The sequence below is a fragment of the Nanorana parkeri genome, unplaced genomic scaffold (genome assembly GCF_000935625.1).
Source record: "Nanorana parkeri isolate BGI_ZX_2015 unplaced genomic scaffold, ASM93562v1 scaffold977, whole genome shotgun sequence".
Classification (NCBI taxonomy): Eukaryota; Metazoa; Chordata; class Amphibia; order Anura; family Dicroglossidae; genus Nanorana; species Nanorana parkeri.
Window position 1 is genome coordinate 532,265 of NW_017307245.1, and position 17,638 is coordinate 549,902.

Here is a 17,638-nt window from a genome sequence, read left to right on the forward strand (position 1 = left end):
ACACCTCACTGGTGTGAAATGGCTCTGGTACTCCCGTGAGGAGGACCCCGGTGGAACATCATCTACCCCTTACTCCGCTCTCAGGGAAAGCAGCCACAATGAAGAGCAGAGTTGTCACCTCAGGTTGTCACACATATCTAAAACTAAATAGATGAGAACATTGGATTGTATGGCCAGCTTTATAAAGGTTCTATGGAAGACTTCGTCCACATTTATTTTCATATAAGTGACCCCAGGGCAAAACTAAAATACGCACGCCAAAAAGATGCTGTGTACTTACCTTTCTGGCGGCCCGTGTATTTAAATTGTTTAGTCATCCATATACTGTTTTGAGCACTTATTTATTTCTCACATTTTATTTAATTTATACAATCTATATGTATTTATTGCACAAGTTCTATTAATATTTTTTACACCATTACTTATTATTTACATATATGCACATTATTAGGAGGTTTTTTAGCGCTATACTATTATATTAAGGATTTTCGTGAGGCTCTACAGCTTTTGTGTGGCGGCTTTGAACCTGCGATCCTTCTTTGTTTGAGTTGCTTCCATTAGCGTAGATTAACCTATTATCATTATCAGCATCAGATATATCCGTGCCTTGAACTCCTTTGTGTTATCTCTCGTCCTTGGCCATTCATTATGAAGACTTAGAAATAATTATCTTCTACGGAGTCGTCTTGTATTGACACGTCGTAAGTGGACATTAACCAATGAACATTCAGTAATTAAGATTCAAACTTGTAGCCCTGCCCTTCCTTATCAGCGGACGCCTTTGCAGTTCTAAGAAATGAATTTGTTGGATCTTCATTCCATCCTATACCAACACAGATGACATAATGAAACAGGTATACTTTGTAACATAGTAGTTCAAGGAAGTTCCACCTATACATGTCAGCTTGTTGATAGGATATTTCTTGGCAGTGCCTTATGCTCTATGGATTGTTGCTTTTTAAATTACCGAAATGATCAGAAATGACAAAAGTATTTCGATGTACTTTCTGAAATATTTGGAAATTGCTTACAAAATTGAAGGCGCCACCTGTTACAAGACTGGTATCCCCACTGCAAGATTCCTCTATTACTCTATTCATCTTCTGGTGGCAACTCACAAATTTGGGATTTACTCCTGAAGGCATAGTCTACTTTTTGTAAACAATTATTAATTGCACCCATGCAAAAATTAAAATGTATAAATATTTTGCATAGCAACCTACAAAGCATTGCAATCGTGATCAGTTGATCACAGGTGCAATGCACAGGCTGCTGCAGAGGAAGAGGAGGTAATCAATGGACTACAAGTGCTGTGATATCACCCAACTTGCGTTCCATACAGATCTACGAGTCCCTCTGCCTCAATGGTTTTTCCATTCACATATCCTGTGAATGGATCTGTGAATAGATGATGCGGGCAAAGCCACGCTCAGCCATACAAAATTTAAAAATATACAAAAAAGCTGCACGGAGGAGAACCCTGTGATGCAGGTAAGTGAGGGGGCAGCGGAATGGCACCCTGTCCCACCCAAAACATTGCACAGCCACCTTCTGTTACAAGCCGAGTTATTTCGACTCCCCGTCATTGTCCTTGAGACCACAGAGATGATGTTGAGCCTGTACAAAGCAATGACAGGCTGACAGCAGATATGCAATGGTGTTCAGATATAACTGTACATGGAGCCATTACCTGGGGTTATCTCCGCTGGGCGCAAAAGTAACAAAGCCGCTCTGCGGTTTCTTTGTCCTGACGTTGGCCCGCCTATTAAATTGAATTGTTTTCTCTGCTGTCAATCAATTGTAGCCGCATTATGTCGGGGACGTGCCAATTCTTTTTCCGCGACATTGGTGGGCGTGGTTTAGTGTGTTATACTTACTAGGTGGGCGTTAGCAGCATAGGTGGACTGTAAGCAGGAAAACTCCATCCGGGAATGCCTGCTGCTTGTCAATCATTGCCATTGCCTAGCAGCACAGTGACGTTGTCAGGTGGGCATGGATACCCAATATAAATTGAACAATCATTGTTTAAATACACGTGTGCACCCTACGGGTGCGTTTGCATCCACATGGGTGTGTGCAGCATGACGGCGGTGCTTTTATCTTTTTAAAAAAATGTTATTTGATTAGTTTTTTTACTGCCTGCTATTTGCTGACAGGGCAGAGCCGTGCTGCAGCTGGAAAAGACGATATTCACCCCAAAGTCTGACAGGCAGCTGGCTCTGCCTCTCTAGAGCCAGCTGTGCCCACCCCCTCCTCTGTCTGTACCTCCAAAGCGTGCTGGAGGAGCAGAGGGGGGAGTGGGGAGTCCCAGCTGGATAGTTCGAGAACTGACTGTGAGTGAGTTCCCGAAATATAGAGTCAGCATGTGATGCCTGCAGTGTTCCCCACTGGCACTAACTATTGGGAAGAGTACATTTTACATTGGGCAAAAGACTGGTACTCTTTATGGAGACATCAAGGGGTCTGTTAGACCCCTAATGTCTCTTCTGCTCACTGCTACAGCTGATCAAGCACAGGCTGTGCACACTCAGCTGCATACGCGGCTTTGCAGCCGGGATTTTGAAAACTCTGAACCTGTAAATGCTCGGAGCTGGGCACTTCCAGATTCACAATGTGCAGAGGACTTTGGGGAATGCATGTTCCTTGATATCCTCCTACTTGCTATCCTGACAGTGCCTATTGTGGTGCCGGGAGAGCCCAGGAACCACGGAGCGTGGGGGGTCTGGTGGTGGTTGGGATTGTGGCACCCCACAAGTCGCGTAAAAGTGATCTGGTGGCTCTACAGCCACCCAGATCATGTTTTCTGAAGAAAGCCCTCAGCTGGTTGAACCCACGAAAGAAAAAAAAAAAAAAAAGCCCAGTTTTTTTTTTTAATACACGGGATTTTTTCTTACCTCCTCATTGGAGAAATTTCCATTTACTTCATGTACTGTACAGGGGTCAGAGGAACAGGAAGTGAGGGAAAATCTCTCCAACCGGTTGTTAGGAATATCCCATCACACTTCTGACCCATGTCACCTTGAAGAAGTTGCAGAGGGTGCTGTAGTGACCAGCGGATGGCACCGCATAGAACAAAGAAGACAGTAAAGTCACCAGCACACCAAAGTCCACCTTATAGATCTGCCTTTATTGACGTTGGATAAACATGGTATCACAAGGAAACACAACGTTTCGGAACCACATTCTCTTCCTTCATCAGGCATTCATGGTGTGCTCATGATCATCACAGCGTTTTGCCTGATGAAGGAACCCCATGTGGTTTAAAAATGCAGCATGTGGTTCCGAAAGGTTGTGTTTCCTTGTGACACCATGTTTATCTGATGTCAATATAGAGGGATCGATAAGGTGGACTTTGGTGTGCTGGTGACTTTACTGTCTTCATCTCTCCAATGCAGACACAGAGAGCCATTATTAACCGGCAGATATAGAAGCCCTTCCCCACCCTATGCAAATGTGAGCAAAAAAAATGGTTTTGGCTGGAGCGCTACTTTAAATGTTTGAAAGGCGGAGTCTACCTTAGCGCTGTCTTCAGACGGATTACTTTCTTCCTCTTTAGGGATAATGTTTTTAAACAATTTTAGCAGCCACTGTTTGGACAGAGACCAGTCTCTGAAAGACAGAACAGGAGAGATCAGATAACACAGTCAGCGCCAAATTCTGCTCTTTATACTTAGCATGGTGTGAAACAGATACACTGAGAGAGGTTGACTCAGAATAATGATCTACATCATCGGATTCCCTGAATTAATCGCGTCTTATTTATCAAAGTCAATGTTGTTATGGTGTATTACCCAGCAAGGTGAACAGAACATGCCAGCTCATAGGCTGATTCATTGGGTGGCCAGAAATGTCATCCTTGGCAAATACGAGATCTGCAATCTTTGGTATGTAATGAGGAACAAAGAATATCGAGGTTTCGCGCTGTGGAACAACCCTAATATATAAGCTGCTGTGCTAGAAGTATAACAACACTGACAATATATACACTTTATAATGTTTAATGAGGAGCAAAGTGTAATAATCTATTTGAATAGGAAGATGGAGCTCAGCTGCGGATACACGTTAACAGTCACGTGCTCTAGCGCAGGAGTACGTGATGGCAAGGTTTAATATTGCCAAGCAAGCTCAGTGCATCATCGGTCTATCTTCCAACCTAACTAAGCTTACTACTCCTACAATAGTTGCTATTAAGGTATGCAGCAAATATGGGGTTGTCTCTAGGACCAATGGCGGGAGTGATAGGCTTCACTAATGTTACTTCACACCGGAATGCACTTCTGTGGTAGTTATGTTCGATTCACACAACCCCAATACTTGGTTCTCCCAATCTGTTGTATCCCAAAGAACCTGTTGTTTGTGTAACTTTATATGTTCACTTCACATATGTTAAACACACAGTATCACAGTTCATCAAGGTAGGTATGAATTAAGTGTTCCACAAAATCAGTGTAATCTTAGTAGTTCAGACAATATCTTTAGTCACCAGCAGAGGGCAGGCTCCCCTTATCTTCAATGCAACAGTACATACGAATCCACAGTAACTATAGCAGACAGTTGAATTCCCTGTGGGTAGCAACCCAGAGGGGAATACTTGCGGTTTAGGAGTCTGGAAGGTTGAGTGGGAGTAATGCTGGTCACGCTAGCGCAGAGATCCCGAGGAGCTTGTCAGCTGGGGTTCAGCTGTCGAGTGGTTGAAGCTGTGGAAGGTTGCGGTGGAAGTAGTGGCATGCAGTGAGACCGGCACTCGTCTGGCGTCCGCATAGGGTTGCTGGAACGCCAGACAGGTGGGAGATTGAGGCTTATGACGAGGCCGGAGGCGGTCTCGTATGACGTCGTCGGCCCGGGGGCGGAGCTTCCACTCGGTTCCGTGAGTCGGAACGGCGGCGTCCCCGGGATCCATTACACAAAGCTGAGCGAGGATAGCCGCAGCAGTGATGCACAAAAGTGGAGATCTGATTGGTAGACAGGTAAGCTGCGGAAAAAATTGGTTTGGTTCAGATATTCCGTTATATCGGGATTCGGATTTGGATGATATATTCGTTGCGAATACCACAGATATCCATATACAGATATTAAAGTGACATTAAACCCTCAGATTTTTTAACATAAAATGTGTGCCAAGTGTACTGAGATGCCGCAGCTGAAGCGGATCCTGACAATTGTGCCAGGATCAGCCCAGCTGCGTGACTGACAGCTGACTCTACCTATCTACAGGCAGAGCCAGCTGTACCCGCCCCCTCCCCCGTCCGTTACGCCAGTCAGCGCTGGCAGATCGGAGCGGGAAGGGGGGAATCCAGCCCCTCCCCTGTCACGGCAGAGAGCCGGGACAGGATCGAGAGGTGAGTGAACGCCGGTATGTGTTCGCTCACCTCCCGATCTACTGAGCCGACCTGTGACAGTCTCATTGTCACAGGTCGGCTAGAACTATGAGGTGAGTGAAAAGCACTCCCCTCATAGTTCTCCATTAATACTAAAGCTGAATCTCCCATACTATATTTTCAAGTTATGAATGATCAGGAACACTCAGTATAGAGGATTCCTGTTCATTGATAACAGGGGATGCAGAAAAAGGAGATTGAGGACTCTGTGTGTGTCTGAGGACTTTGTGTCCTCAATCTCTTTTTCTATTTTAAAAGGGAAATATCAGGAGTCTGTTTAGACCCCCAATATTTCCCCGAAGCCCCTAAAAGTAAAAAAAATAAAATATTATAAAAGTAAACGTGAGGCTCCCAGACCTGAATGGCAATTCGAAAATTCGGATTCAGACCCATTTCGGATGCATTAAACCGAAAAACACATCTGATTGGCCAGACAAGTCACATGTCCGATTCAATTTAGTTTTTGAACAAAATTCGGACAGGATCCGAAATTCGGAAACGGAAATTCGGATGCGTTGGGATTCGGATGTGTCCAAATCTTTGAATTTTGATTCGGAACGAAGAGAATGGCACATGTCTACTGATTGGCTGGCTCTGCTTGAATGCCACACCTGCCACTGTCACAATACAGTAGCCTTGCAGCAGATTCGCAGATTCCCCCGTCTGTGCTGTTTAGCATGGATTGGGAACCAAGCTTTTTTTTCCTCGACGGCTAGAGTATGGCCAGAAGTACTCAATCCACAGACAGCTTGTCATTTTCACGGTTCACTGAGCTTGTAAAGAAAACTGTATTACAGCTTAGTAGCACACAAAATGGGGGCTATGTAGGACCCTGCAAGGGAAAGGAGCCACCCTAAAACAGGAAAAGGAGATCAGGGCCAGTGCTCAGGGGACCAGCTGATTCTGTTGGAAGATAAAACTTAAATACCAAGAAGCAGCATCCATTGTAAGAGATTTAACCAGCATTTAGCCTGAAAACCCTTTGATTTTAATATCACTTTACAACAGAAATAAGAGTCTGGGCAAATGCATCATAAATCAGCCTTATTGAAACTGCTGGTTAGCCATCCCATGGGCTTGCTGGTATCTCATCAAGGAGCAGAGCTCTTCTGGTTTGCAATAGCTGAACAAATGTTTTGAGACCCTCAGTGGTGATGCCCATCCAGAGCACAGGGACTGCACAGAAAGGACTTCTCCCATCTGCTGTTCCAGACACATGGCTACCTTCACCCCACTGCTATACACTGACACTGACTGCCAACTGCTCGCCACTCCAACTACAGTCAGGATATCACTGCACCAATGTACCAAGCTTTCCCACCAGGAGTATTGAAGACCTCTGACCAAATACATAGCTCCCCAACTGTTATTTGAAGGGACTGTTCCTCTTTAGAAGCCATAGCCTTCTTTCCTGCTCAGATATCCCTTTTTTTGGTCTGATGTATACAGCTATACTAAAGAAATGTATTATACGCACTTCTGCCTTGCAGCACTGGGGGTCCCCGTTTGGAATCCTGGCCAGGACACTATCTGCATGGAGTTTGCATGTTCTACCTGTGTTGTGTGGTTTCCTCCTGAACTCCAAAAACATGCTGATAGGTTAACTGGCTCCTTTCTAAATTGGTCCTACTATGTGTGCATATGGAGACTTTACACACTAACATGCTCCTCACACACCATCTGAATAATTCCTAAAATCAGCAGCTAGGAATGCTAATAAACCTCCAGGCACAGAAAACAGCACATTGGGTGGAGCTGGGAAGGACCTAGCTGTCATAGTGCATATTGGTACAAAGTAGGGATGCACCGATACCAGTTCAGAGACCAGTGCCTATATTTGGCATTTTCATGAGAACTACCAGGGTGGCAGCGGTTGCAGCTGGGACCTGGCTCTGGCGCTCCACCACTGCCCTGATATCATTAGTTTGTATTGTTTTAGAAAAACTGTCACATGACAATAAACAAAATGTATCAGTACTTGTATCTGTGAGTACTGGGGCAAGTATCAGTACTTGTATCTGTGAGTACTTGGGCAAGTATCAGTACTTGTACTCGCAAAAATGGTATTGGTGCATCACTTATATTTATATTTATAAAAACAAAATCGAACATTAACACAGAGATGTACAAATCCCAGGAGCTCCGTGTGCTCCTTACACATGACAGATGCCTCCTAACTTTTGAATTTCTCTCTAGTCTAGTCTTGGAGCTGGAAAAGTATATGTACTTGTACCGTGTGCTGTACTTGGTATCGGTGCATCCCTAGCACAAAGTAAAAAGTTCAACGAAGATGGAGCTTCTATTTCAGGGAATTAGGCCCCAAGGTGAACAAATGGACCCCCAAGGTAGCATTTTCTAAAATACTGCCAGTGCTCTGAGCCACACTAGAGAGGCAGTGGGAGCTTAGGGGGCCGAACAAGTGGATGAAAAGTTGGTGGAAAAAGGAGGGTTTTGGTTTCATGGAGAACTGGGCTGACTTTGTGGGCTACCGGCTCTACTGCGGGAACAGACGGCAACTTAATGGGAAGGGTATAGCTCTGTTGTGGGAGGAAATGGGTAGAACATTGGAGAAGCCTTTAAACTAGGATCTGGGGTGGGAGGGACCCCAGGAGAATTTAACATACTGTGGGTATGAAACAGTACAGGAGTAGAGGTGGGTATCCAAATTTATACACTCTTTGGGAGGCACTGGGTTGAAAGGAGAGGTGGAGGAGTATACCTATATGTCAAGAGTAATATGAAGGTGAGAAAGAAGAGATCAGCATTAAGGGTTGTGGTGGAGCGTAGTCCACATAGCTGGAGCTGCACGCGAGTGCTACATACAGCAAGTTAGTTATAGTAGTATGTTATAGACCACCCAGCATTAAGGCTGAGAGGAATCTACTACTCACAAACAGAATTAGCTGGGAAACAGGGTAATGTGATTACTATGGGGGACTTCAACAACCCAGACATTGATTAGATAAATATTACCACACATTCAACTAAGGCTTCCTGAACCCACTACATGATAATTTTATAGGACACACGGTAGATCTGCTGATTTGTAATAAAACAGAGATAGTTCCTAATGTGCAAATTCGTGACATCTTAGGCAATAGTGACCACAATGTTTGCCGTATGATACAGGAGAGAGAAACATGTGGGTACCAACTTCAACAAGCTGACCTCTGTACTAGGCTGTCACGGATCGGAACTCACGGGTATGAACTGGAGTCTGGTATGTGGACCCTTTCAACTACACTGGCAGGGACCCTCAGAGAAAAGGGTCCAAGTAGTGTAGGCTGATGACTCCCAGAGCTGGAGTACAAGCAGGGAAACTGAATGAGGCAGTGGAAGTCAGCTAAAGCTGGAAGTTCAAGGGTGCTGCAATGCGGAGTAGGTGGCATGGGATGCTGATTAGGTGGCAGGGGTTCCCCAGGATGTGGAATCTAAGAGCCAGCCGGTATTCGCCAGAGCTCCTGATAGTGGAGATGGGCTTGGCTGCGTGCTGACCTGAGGTCACAATCCCTAGGTCCACCCAACTCACCTAACAGGTACAAGGTACAAATCAAAGGTTAGGGACAGGCTGAAGACTTCCAGGGACCAAGCAAAGTACAGCGTAGACTGTAGACAGGGATTTCCAAGGACAAAAGGGAAGCACAGGGCAGGCAGTAGACAGGGATTTCCAAGGACAAAAGGGAAGCACAGGGCAGCCAGTAGATAGGGATTTCCAAAGACAAGCCAAAGGTTCGGTACACGGGAAAACTTCCAGGAATTCAGGGTAAATCACAAATGGGGGATTCGGCAACTAGCTTAGAAAAGCGTTGCTCGGCCCTGTGCCGTTCACTGCCATGGGTTTAAATAGAGACAGGAAGAGGGAGGATCCACAGGATTGGCCACAAGGGGACTGCACTGATTGGCCGAGAAGCTGCATAAGAAACAGGAGGAGGTCGGCCGACGCCTAAAGCTTGCAGACAGGTGCAAGAGTGAGTCAGCTTTAGAGCACATGCCTGGAGGACTACAACCACCAGCACAGCCCTGTATGCCTGCAGAACCAGGGGTACGAGATATGTATATACTTGAACTACAAGTAACAGCTCAGCTGCATGTCTGCAGCTAAACTGTGACATAGGCGAGTGCTTTAGGGTGTGTTATATAATGGCTTTCCCCATTGCATTCCCCTGAAGGCAAATATAGAAGAACAAAAAGTAAACCTATGTGGCCCAATGCCAGTCTTGATAGGCAAGTAAAGAAGAAAAGGCTGGCCTTCAAAAATTACAAAATGGAACAGATAGCATTGGCATTTAAGGGTTATAGAGGCAACCACCTAAAATTGGTAGAGAAAAAATGTATCTGCAAAGGGCGTAGGGGCTTCTTCTCAGTCAGAGTGGTTAGATTTTGGAACTCGATGCCACAAGCAGTGATATCAGCTGAGAATATTGAATCATTCAAAAATCAAATAGATACCTTCCTCAGAGACCGTAACATACAGGGGTACAGGTACTCTTAAATCCTTAGACACCCCCCCAAGGACCTCATACACTTACACATAAAGGTTGAACTTGATGGACCTGTGTCTTTATTCAACCTCAAATACTATGTAACTATGTAAGGAATGCAACAATGAGCTGCTAAAATTGATTACGAGAAGAACATTACTTCAGAAAGCAAAAAAAAAAAAAACTAAACAAAAAACACAACATATGTTATAAATATATGAGTAGTAAAACAATTATGTAGGCCCAAGTAGGCTCATAAAGGAAGATTATGGGGCTTTAGTCACAAATGACTTGGAAAAGGTTATAATGTGTTAAACTATTTTTTTCATCAGTATACACACACACACACACACACACACACACACACACACACGAAGGATTTATTATAAGAGAGGGAGTAATAATGCTAACAGCAGAGCAAGAGATGCACATGCAAATGGGGTCCAAAATAGGCTAGAATAGCAAAAGAGAAACAAGTAACAAGGTCCTGATGGCTTACACCCATGGGTCTTAAGGAGCTTAGCTTGGTAATAGCCAAGCCACTCTTCCTGATTTTTAATGACTCCTTAATGATTGGAATTATATCAATGGATTGGTGTAAAGCAAATGTGGTGCCAATATTTAACAAAGGGTCTAGATGTACATTTATACCAGGAAACTACAAAGCAGCCAGAGAGAATGCTAAGGCACTCCACTGAAGATTTTATTACCAAAAGCCACATTATAAGTAACAATTAACATGGACCACTCTTGTTAGACCAACCTGTTAATGTTCTATGAGCAAGTAAGTGGTAACCTAGATAGTACAAGGGCCGTAGACCTAATTTATCTAGATTTAACAAAGGTATTTGAGATCTTGCCCCAGAAAAGCCTGATTTATAAACCAAGATCCAATAGGGTGAAGACAAATATATATACATAGATAGAAAGCTGGCTTCAAGAATGGGTTCACAGGGTAATGGCAACTGACTCTGAGTGGGCTAAGGTTGCGAGTGGTGGGACCCAGCATTCTGTCTTGCCGTTTTAACTGGTTTATAAGCAACACTGAGGTTGGAATAAAGAGTTAAATTTTTGTTTTTGCAGATGATACCAATCTATGAACAGGATGTAGTAACAGTACAGGAAGGCCTGGATAAAATAGGGTATGGGTGAAGACTTGTCAGATAAGGTTCAATTTTGTATGTTCCCTGGCTCCATCTAGTGGCAGGATATATAAATCATCCCCAATGACATCATTGTAGCATGCAAATAGTGTGAATGGCCCCTCAGTATAACTGGGCTAAAAGTGCAGCTACAAGTTTCCTATTGTCAGTTAGTTCTAACTGGGCTAAATGTGAGAGTTTGTAATTAAAGCTCTTAAAGTATAGTCAATACTTTTATTGTTTGCTTTGGATGGAGTAGTGAAGGTTTAACCCCCCCCCCCCTAAAAAAAACAGAATTACCCTTTTAAACAGTTAGTGGAAGGGTTAACCCCCCCCCCCCTAAAAAAAACAGAATTACCCTCTTAAGCAGTTGTCTAAGGGGTGTCCCCATTTTAATATCTACTCTCCCCTCTTGGTCTGAAAACAACCCTTTCAATTTTGGCTTTTCCCTCACTGTTTATCTCAGTGATGGTCACCGGTGCAAACAGAGGGGTGAATCTCTCCTTTAGGGGCACAGACATAAAAAAATGTTTTAAAAAACTTGACAGACGGTCAAAGCCGACTCTTTCCAAAAGTCAGTTGTAAAACGTTTTGCCGTCACATCCATTTTAACGCTTGGCGGCCTTTTGGCTAAGATCAAGTGTAGTATCTGTTCTTATCAGTTTTCGGTGGGGAAAAGACCGTCCTTGCGGGGGATGGATCTTAGTACTTGCTGGAGTGAAAGATCGTGCTGGGCTGCTTCCTGTGAGAGGGGAACAGCCCGGTACAGGCTTTCTGACTGAACAGATGCGAAGCTTGGCCTGGCTGGGGGGTTGGGGGCGGCAGAAGCACGTGGTGTTGTGCCCCCTGGGGGTGGCATCCCAGGGGTGTATCAGAAAATCACTAGGGTGTGGGACCCCACAAGTGATTCACTGTGCACTATGTTTACGATGCACGTTCCACGGGCTTAAAAAAAAAAATCAATTTTAACACTTATAGCCATAGAAGTTCTTACTTGAAAAACCACTCTGGGAGCTGCGAGCCGTACTCAAATCCTTCATCAAAAGTGCGGAAATGCTCTTCAAATTCCTTTATTGTGTCCTTGGAGGTAGGGCACACTCCTTTGCCGAACAGGTTGTCCACCACAGCGGGGTACATGACTCGCCTGCCAATGAGAACGAGAGAAAGAGACAACCAAGTTTTGTACGGCTTCTCTTTATCCTTCATGATTTGTTCAATAAACAATGAAAGGAACCAAAAACACTATCCACACTGACCAATCACAATTCACTCTGCTAAAATCAGACCAGCACAACATGGACACCCAACTGGTTACTAAGGGTGATACAGTGGTACCTCGGTTCATGAACGCTTCTGTTCACGAACAATTCTGTTTGCGAACAGGAAGTTCGGCAAAATTTTGCTTCCGTTCACGAACTCTGCTTTGGGTGACGAGCACAACCGCAGCCGTTTTCCCTGCTCTGATACATGGTCATGGCTTCCTCTAGTCGAGATCGCAGACTGATCACAGTTTGATTCGGTTCACGACCAAAATCGGTTCGCAACCAGAATCGCGAAACGAATTAAGTTCGTGAACCGAGGTACCAGTGTACATCTTCCACTTTGTGGATTCTGCATCACCAGCTTAAAGCTGAACTCTGTGACTACCCTTGGGGTGCAATCTACCCTTGCACCCCTTACATTGGTGGTAGGGAATAGGGATGCATTGATATCGATACTAATATTGGTTCCGTTACCCAGTATTTGGGTTAGTACTCGTACCTGCCCAAATGCTCCGATACTTACCCCCGATACCGGAACTTCCGGTTCCTCTGACCGGCAGTGCGACAAGGGAACATGGAGCCAGATTCCTGGCCAATCAGGAAGCTAGGGGGCGGGTAATGACTCACCGCCTGGCTTCCTGATTGGCCCTGGAAACCAGCTCCATGCTGTTTGGCTGGCTCAATGCTGATTGGCTGGGAAGTGGAACTCTGGTAAAGAAAGGCTGCTTTACACAAAACACATCATACTGACTTACACAACAGATCATGGAGCATCTCATGGCTTTGTCTAAGATGGGAGGACTTTGTCTGTTTTGTGGGTGAGGCTTAAAGTGTATTCCTATTGAGGAGAAATCTCCCATAAGGACACAAGCAGAAATAAAAGGCTAACAGAAATCCTAGCCTTCCCCTACACTTCCTAATAAAAATAGTTTTTATTGACATTATGTCCCTGAAAATTATTTCCTCCCACTCTCTGTCCTGACCACAATGCTCTTGCAGGCACAGGAAGCAAGAAAAATCTCCCTAATGGGGACCCATTCGACCAAAGGAATTCCAACAGTCCCCTTCATCACCGTGTAGTCCACCTGCATGGCATTAAGAAGCTGATATCTTTTGAATGGGCAGCAACTACAATGTTGCATGGCTCATGGGGAAGAGCAAAAAAAAAAAAGGAAAATGAATCATTTCCTTCCTTATGTAATATCCCAGGTAATGTATAGTCCTGTCAATGGCCTATATGTATCTAAAAAGGAGGTCTGTGACTCTACAAGCTCAACCAACTTGTGGTCTCAAATATGTATACAGGTCACAGACCCAAATATAGATCTATAGGTTAAAAAAAAAAAAATCAAAGAAGGGAGCAGACTTGATGGGCCACGTGGCCTTCTTCTGCCATCACTCGTCTCTGTAGAACATCTTGTTACCTTCATATAGAAGGTACATGATCCTCCGTACCTGTAACGTTGGGTTAGTGCTCTTACCTCACCAGGTTGTGGAGGTCCTCGGTGCCCTGAGAGCTCAGCTGGTCCAGATGTAAGGTAAACTCATTGTACAATCGGGTTATATACGCATCGAGTTTGTTATGCGACAGCCTAAACATCATCATCTTCATGATCTCCTCGTGGGACTTGTAGAAGCTTTTCTCACTAATGGACGCTGTTTGTGGATTGGATAGACAGGGCAAAAGATGAGTTGCCTGAACAGTAAAATCACAATTAGAGAATGACAAAGAATGGTGAAAATCACAAGAAAACCCTCAAAACTCTTATTATTAGAGCAGACCTATGCTGTAACTTGTGGACCTCCCATTCAAAAATTAACTTTTTTGGATTGAGAGGTGAAACGGTGGAAATTCTGTCGGGTGCATATTGCTGAAACAAGTAGAGGTGAGGTGCTGGATTCAAATATTCAGAAGATCGGTGAGAATATGATAAAGGAATTTTCATTTTTTTTAAAAACTTTTTTACATTTTTATTTATCTTATTGTTTAGTTTTTTATAATTTTTTTATCGTATTATTGTTTATTTTTAATAATTTGTTTCTTATTATGTTTTACTTTTTAATCACAGGCTTCCTCACACTACGTTTAGTCCTGCTTGTGCAAAGCAGGACTAAATGTAGAAAGCGCAACTTACCACCCTGCGCCCGGAACTTCCCCACAAGGACACTGCTGCCGCCCCTCTGCGCCCTGCCGCCCCGAGGCCGGGCCTCGGTGGCCTTGTGGGGAATCCGGCCCTGCATGTCCCTCAAACAAGAGAACACAGAATTGAATTTTGGACTGGCTGGTTTGGCGCTCTCCTTGGACTCCTTATACAGGTGCTTACTGCGGTCTGGGCCCCCATTACCAGCCTATTGCAACCTGGGCCCCTGTGCTTGAGTGGGTTTCCTTTGGGTACTCCAGTTTCCTCCCACATGCCAAAGACATTCTGGTAAGTTAGTTGGCTCTAAATTGGCCCTATTATGATATTATGCTGATTGTGCCCAAGATGGCTGCCTCAGCGCCTATCAGTCCCAGTCTGAGCACCCTGACTTGTATATATCTGGACCTGATCTGAACACCCTGACTTGTATATCTGGACCTGATCTGAACACCCTGACTTGTATATCTGGACCTGATCTGAACACCCTGACTTGTATATCTGGACCTGATCTGAACAACCTGACTTGTATATCTGGACCTGATCTGAGCATCCTGACTTGTATATCTGGACCTTATCTGAGCATCCTGACCTGTATATCTTGACCGGATCTGAGCATACTGACCTATATATCTGGACCTGATCTAAACACCCTGACTTGTATATCTGGACCTTGTCTGAGCATCCTGACCTGTATATTTGGACCTGATCTGAACATCCTGACCTGTATATTTGGACCTGTTCGGAGTATCCTGACCTGTATATTTGGACCTGATCTGAGCATCCTGACTTGTATACTTGGACCTGATCTAAACACCCTCACTTGTATACCTGGACCTGATCTGAGTATCCTGACCTGTATATTTGGACCTGATCCGAGTATCCTGACCTGTATAGTTGGACCTGACCAGAGTATCCTGACCTGTATATCTGGACCTGATCCGAGCATCCTAACCTGTATATCTGGACCTGATCCGAGCATCCTGACCTGTATAGCTGATATATGGCTTCATTACTAGAGAGTTTATTGCTATTTTAAGCTTTTAGGTTCTGTTGGTGATTACCTGTGTGCTGGACGGGTTTTTGCACAGCCTGAGGAAAGCTCACTTGCTTGGATTTGAAGAAGGCAGACACTCCTTCATCCCCACTGAGAAAGGTCAGCCTGTTGCCTGCAGCCATTATAGTAAAGACTGGTCCATGCTGAAAGACATTGTGGAAATGCTTCATGAAACCTGTGATACACTTATTGACTCAAACAAAGCACCTAAATGCACGCCTATTACCGTTTCATATCCGCCTGGATGAACTGGGGAATATGTTTCCTCTACACATAGAAATATATTCCTACTACTTAATCCTTTTCTTGATTAAAAATTGATTTACAGCTTGATTAGGGTTGCCACCTGTCCGGGATTCACCCGGACTGTCCGAGTTTTGAATGCTGTGTTCGGGTTTCATGGCAGCAGGAACCCGGACACAAGATGTCAGGCAGACAGGGGCAACCAAAATTAACATAGGGGCTACTGGCCCCCCACTGAAAATAGTCTCAACTGTGATATTTACATATAAATAGATGACACTATTTACATGTGAATAAGCCGCCACTCATTCTTCCCCAAAAAAATATCTGTCTGTTGCTAGAGTGTTCGTGTTTCACCTGAAGAAAAGGTGGCAACCCTAAGCTTGATGTGTTTTTTTTCTCTTTGTCAAATTAACCAATAAAAAGAAGCATGCCCAATGAATTCATCAGAAATGAACAAACCGATCCAAAGCTGCATGAAGCCTGTCCATTGTACAGAAGATATGACAACTTCATTTATTAGAAGCTTAAGAAAAGAAAACACTGGATTTGTGAAGGTGCATCCCCTGGGACTATGAACTTTTACAATGTCTTCTTATTAGAATCAGACCCGTGGCCCTGTAAGCCTGGCACAAGTCCAGCACAATCAGAGATATCAGTTAACTTAACTAAAGATAAAGTTGCTTACTTTGGTCAGGATTCTGCATGAGCCAGTAGGATAGAGGCAGCTTACAGTCATTCCATAATAATCCATTTACCTTTTCCCTGTGGAAAGCAGCTGTGCAGTCTCAGGTGGACAGCTTGGGCTTTAGAGAAAGTTCAACTATATTGATCCCAGCCCCACTGGGGCTGCGTACTAGTCACACACAGCACCTGTCCTTCCCGGGAGCTGCCCGATACAACCGTGCACGCAGCACGGAGCTGTACGTGCCGGCCTTTTTTCGTGTGAATGAGGCCTTATGAGTGCATTGGGATCTCCATAGAATCCACTTCAAAGTGCACGCTGTGGCCAAGGAGGTCCATTACTTACCAGTGACGGGCAGTGTGCAGGTATGCCTTTCAGAATATGGAGTACTAAGAAGAACCAGCTAGAGCTGCAGTCTGGAAAGCATTGCTTGGCCTGGGCAAACTGGGCAATGTCAGGTTATAGTCTTATGTAAAAGTGATGATGAAGTCCTAGATCATGGGTAGGCAACCTTGGCACTCCAGCTGTGGTGAAACTAGACATACCGTCATGCCTCCTTATCTGGGAGCCATGTCTGTTGCTGCCGGGGTCTTGAAATGCCAATGGAACATGTAGCTTCATCACAGCTGGAGTGCCGAGGTTGCCTACCCCATCTTAGATAGATGGGGGTGCTGTGCTTGAGACAAACTTTGCCAAAAATGACCTTCTCTGTTTTGGCTGGAGCAAAGCATGCGGAGCTTGGCTCTTTAGCCGAGTGCCTGTTATCCTTGACTTACTGTAAGTATATTCTGATATTTCTATGGAGAGCCCACTAGAGAGAGTGCAGAGCTTAGGAAGTTCACATTGGGAATATATTAGGGAGGCTGGCTGGTGACAGCACTCACTTAGCTGAAACCTCTCTTTCATGCCCAAGTTTATGATAAGCAGGATCTCCATGCTGAGAAGAGCAGTAAAGACCTGGATAGGTATGAACCCTGGCTGACTTCAGAATAGGAAAACAAACTGAAAACCGCTCAAGCTGTGTACCCCTAATTGACCCTACAAGTTGTTGGACCACAGAATATCTAGTTTCTATGTTGTAGACATAAGAAAAGAGGAAGGGTTTGAATTGTTTAGCAAAAGATACATGGGCAGGGCTGACACTATTCAGTCCATGGGTGATGTGCTTGAGTTCCATTCGCTTGAAAATTTAGCAAATTTTGGGCATCTTGAAAATCAATTCTTTACATTTTCAAGGCTAATAGGCAGGGGA

The 17,638-nt window shown here is 44.5% G+C and overlaps 2 protein-coding genes across 3 annotated transcripts in view; one reads left to right on the forward strand and one right to left on the reverse strand.

Annotated features, from left to right (window-relative positions):
* The window catches only part of LOC108795524 (24-hydroxycholesterol 7-alpha-hydroxylase), a 53,937-nt gene that overhangs the window by 32,986 nt on the left and 3,313 nt on the right, over positions 1–17,638 (reverse strand). For both annotated transcript variants that reach the window (XM_018566802.1, XM_018566801.1), the window contains exons 2-5: positions 15,466–15,601; positions 13,745–13,919; positions 11,996–12,145; positions 3,516–3,609 (exon numbers count right to left, since the gene is read on the reverse strand). In XM_018566802.1, coding sequence (XP_018422304.1) covers positions 3,516–3,609; positions 11,996–12,145; positions 13,745–13,919; positions 15,466–15,601 — 555 coding nt within the window. The remainder of the gene's footprint in view (positions 1–3,515; positions 3,610–11,995; positions 12,146–13,744; positions 13,920–15,465; positions 15,602–17,638) is intronic.
* Positions 14,503–17,638, forward strand: part of SLC25A27 (solute carrier family 25 member 27) — a 24,586-nt gene continuing 21,450 nt past the window's right edge. Inside the window, exon 1 of the mRNA XM_018566805.1 lies at positions 14,503–14,528. Coding sequence (XP_018422307.1) covers positions 14,503–14,528 — 26 coding nt within the window. The remainder of the gene's footprint in view (positions 14,529–17,638) is intronic.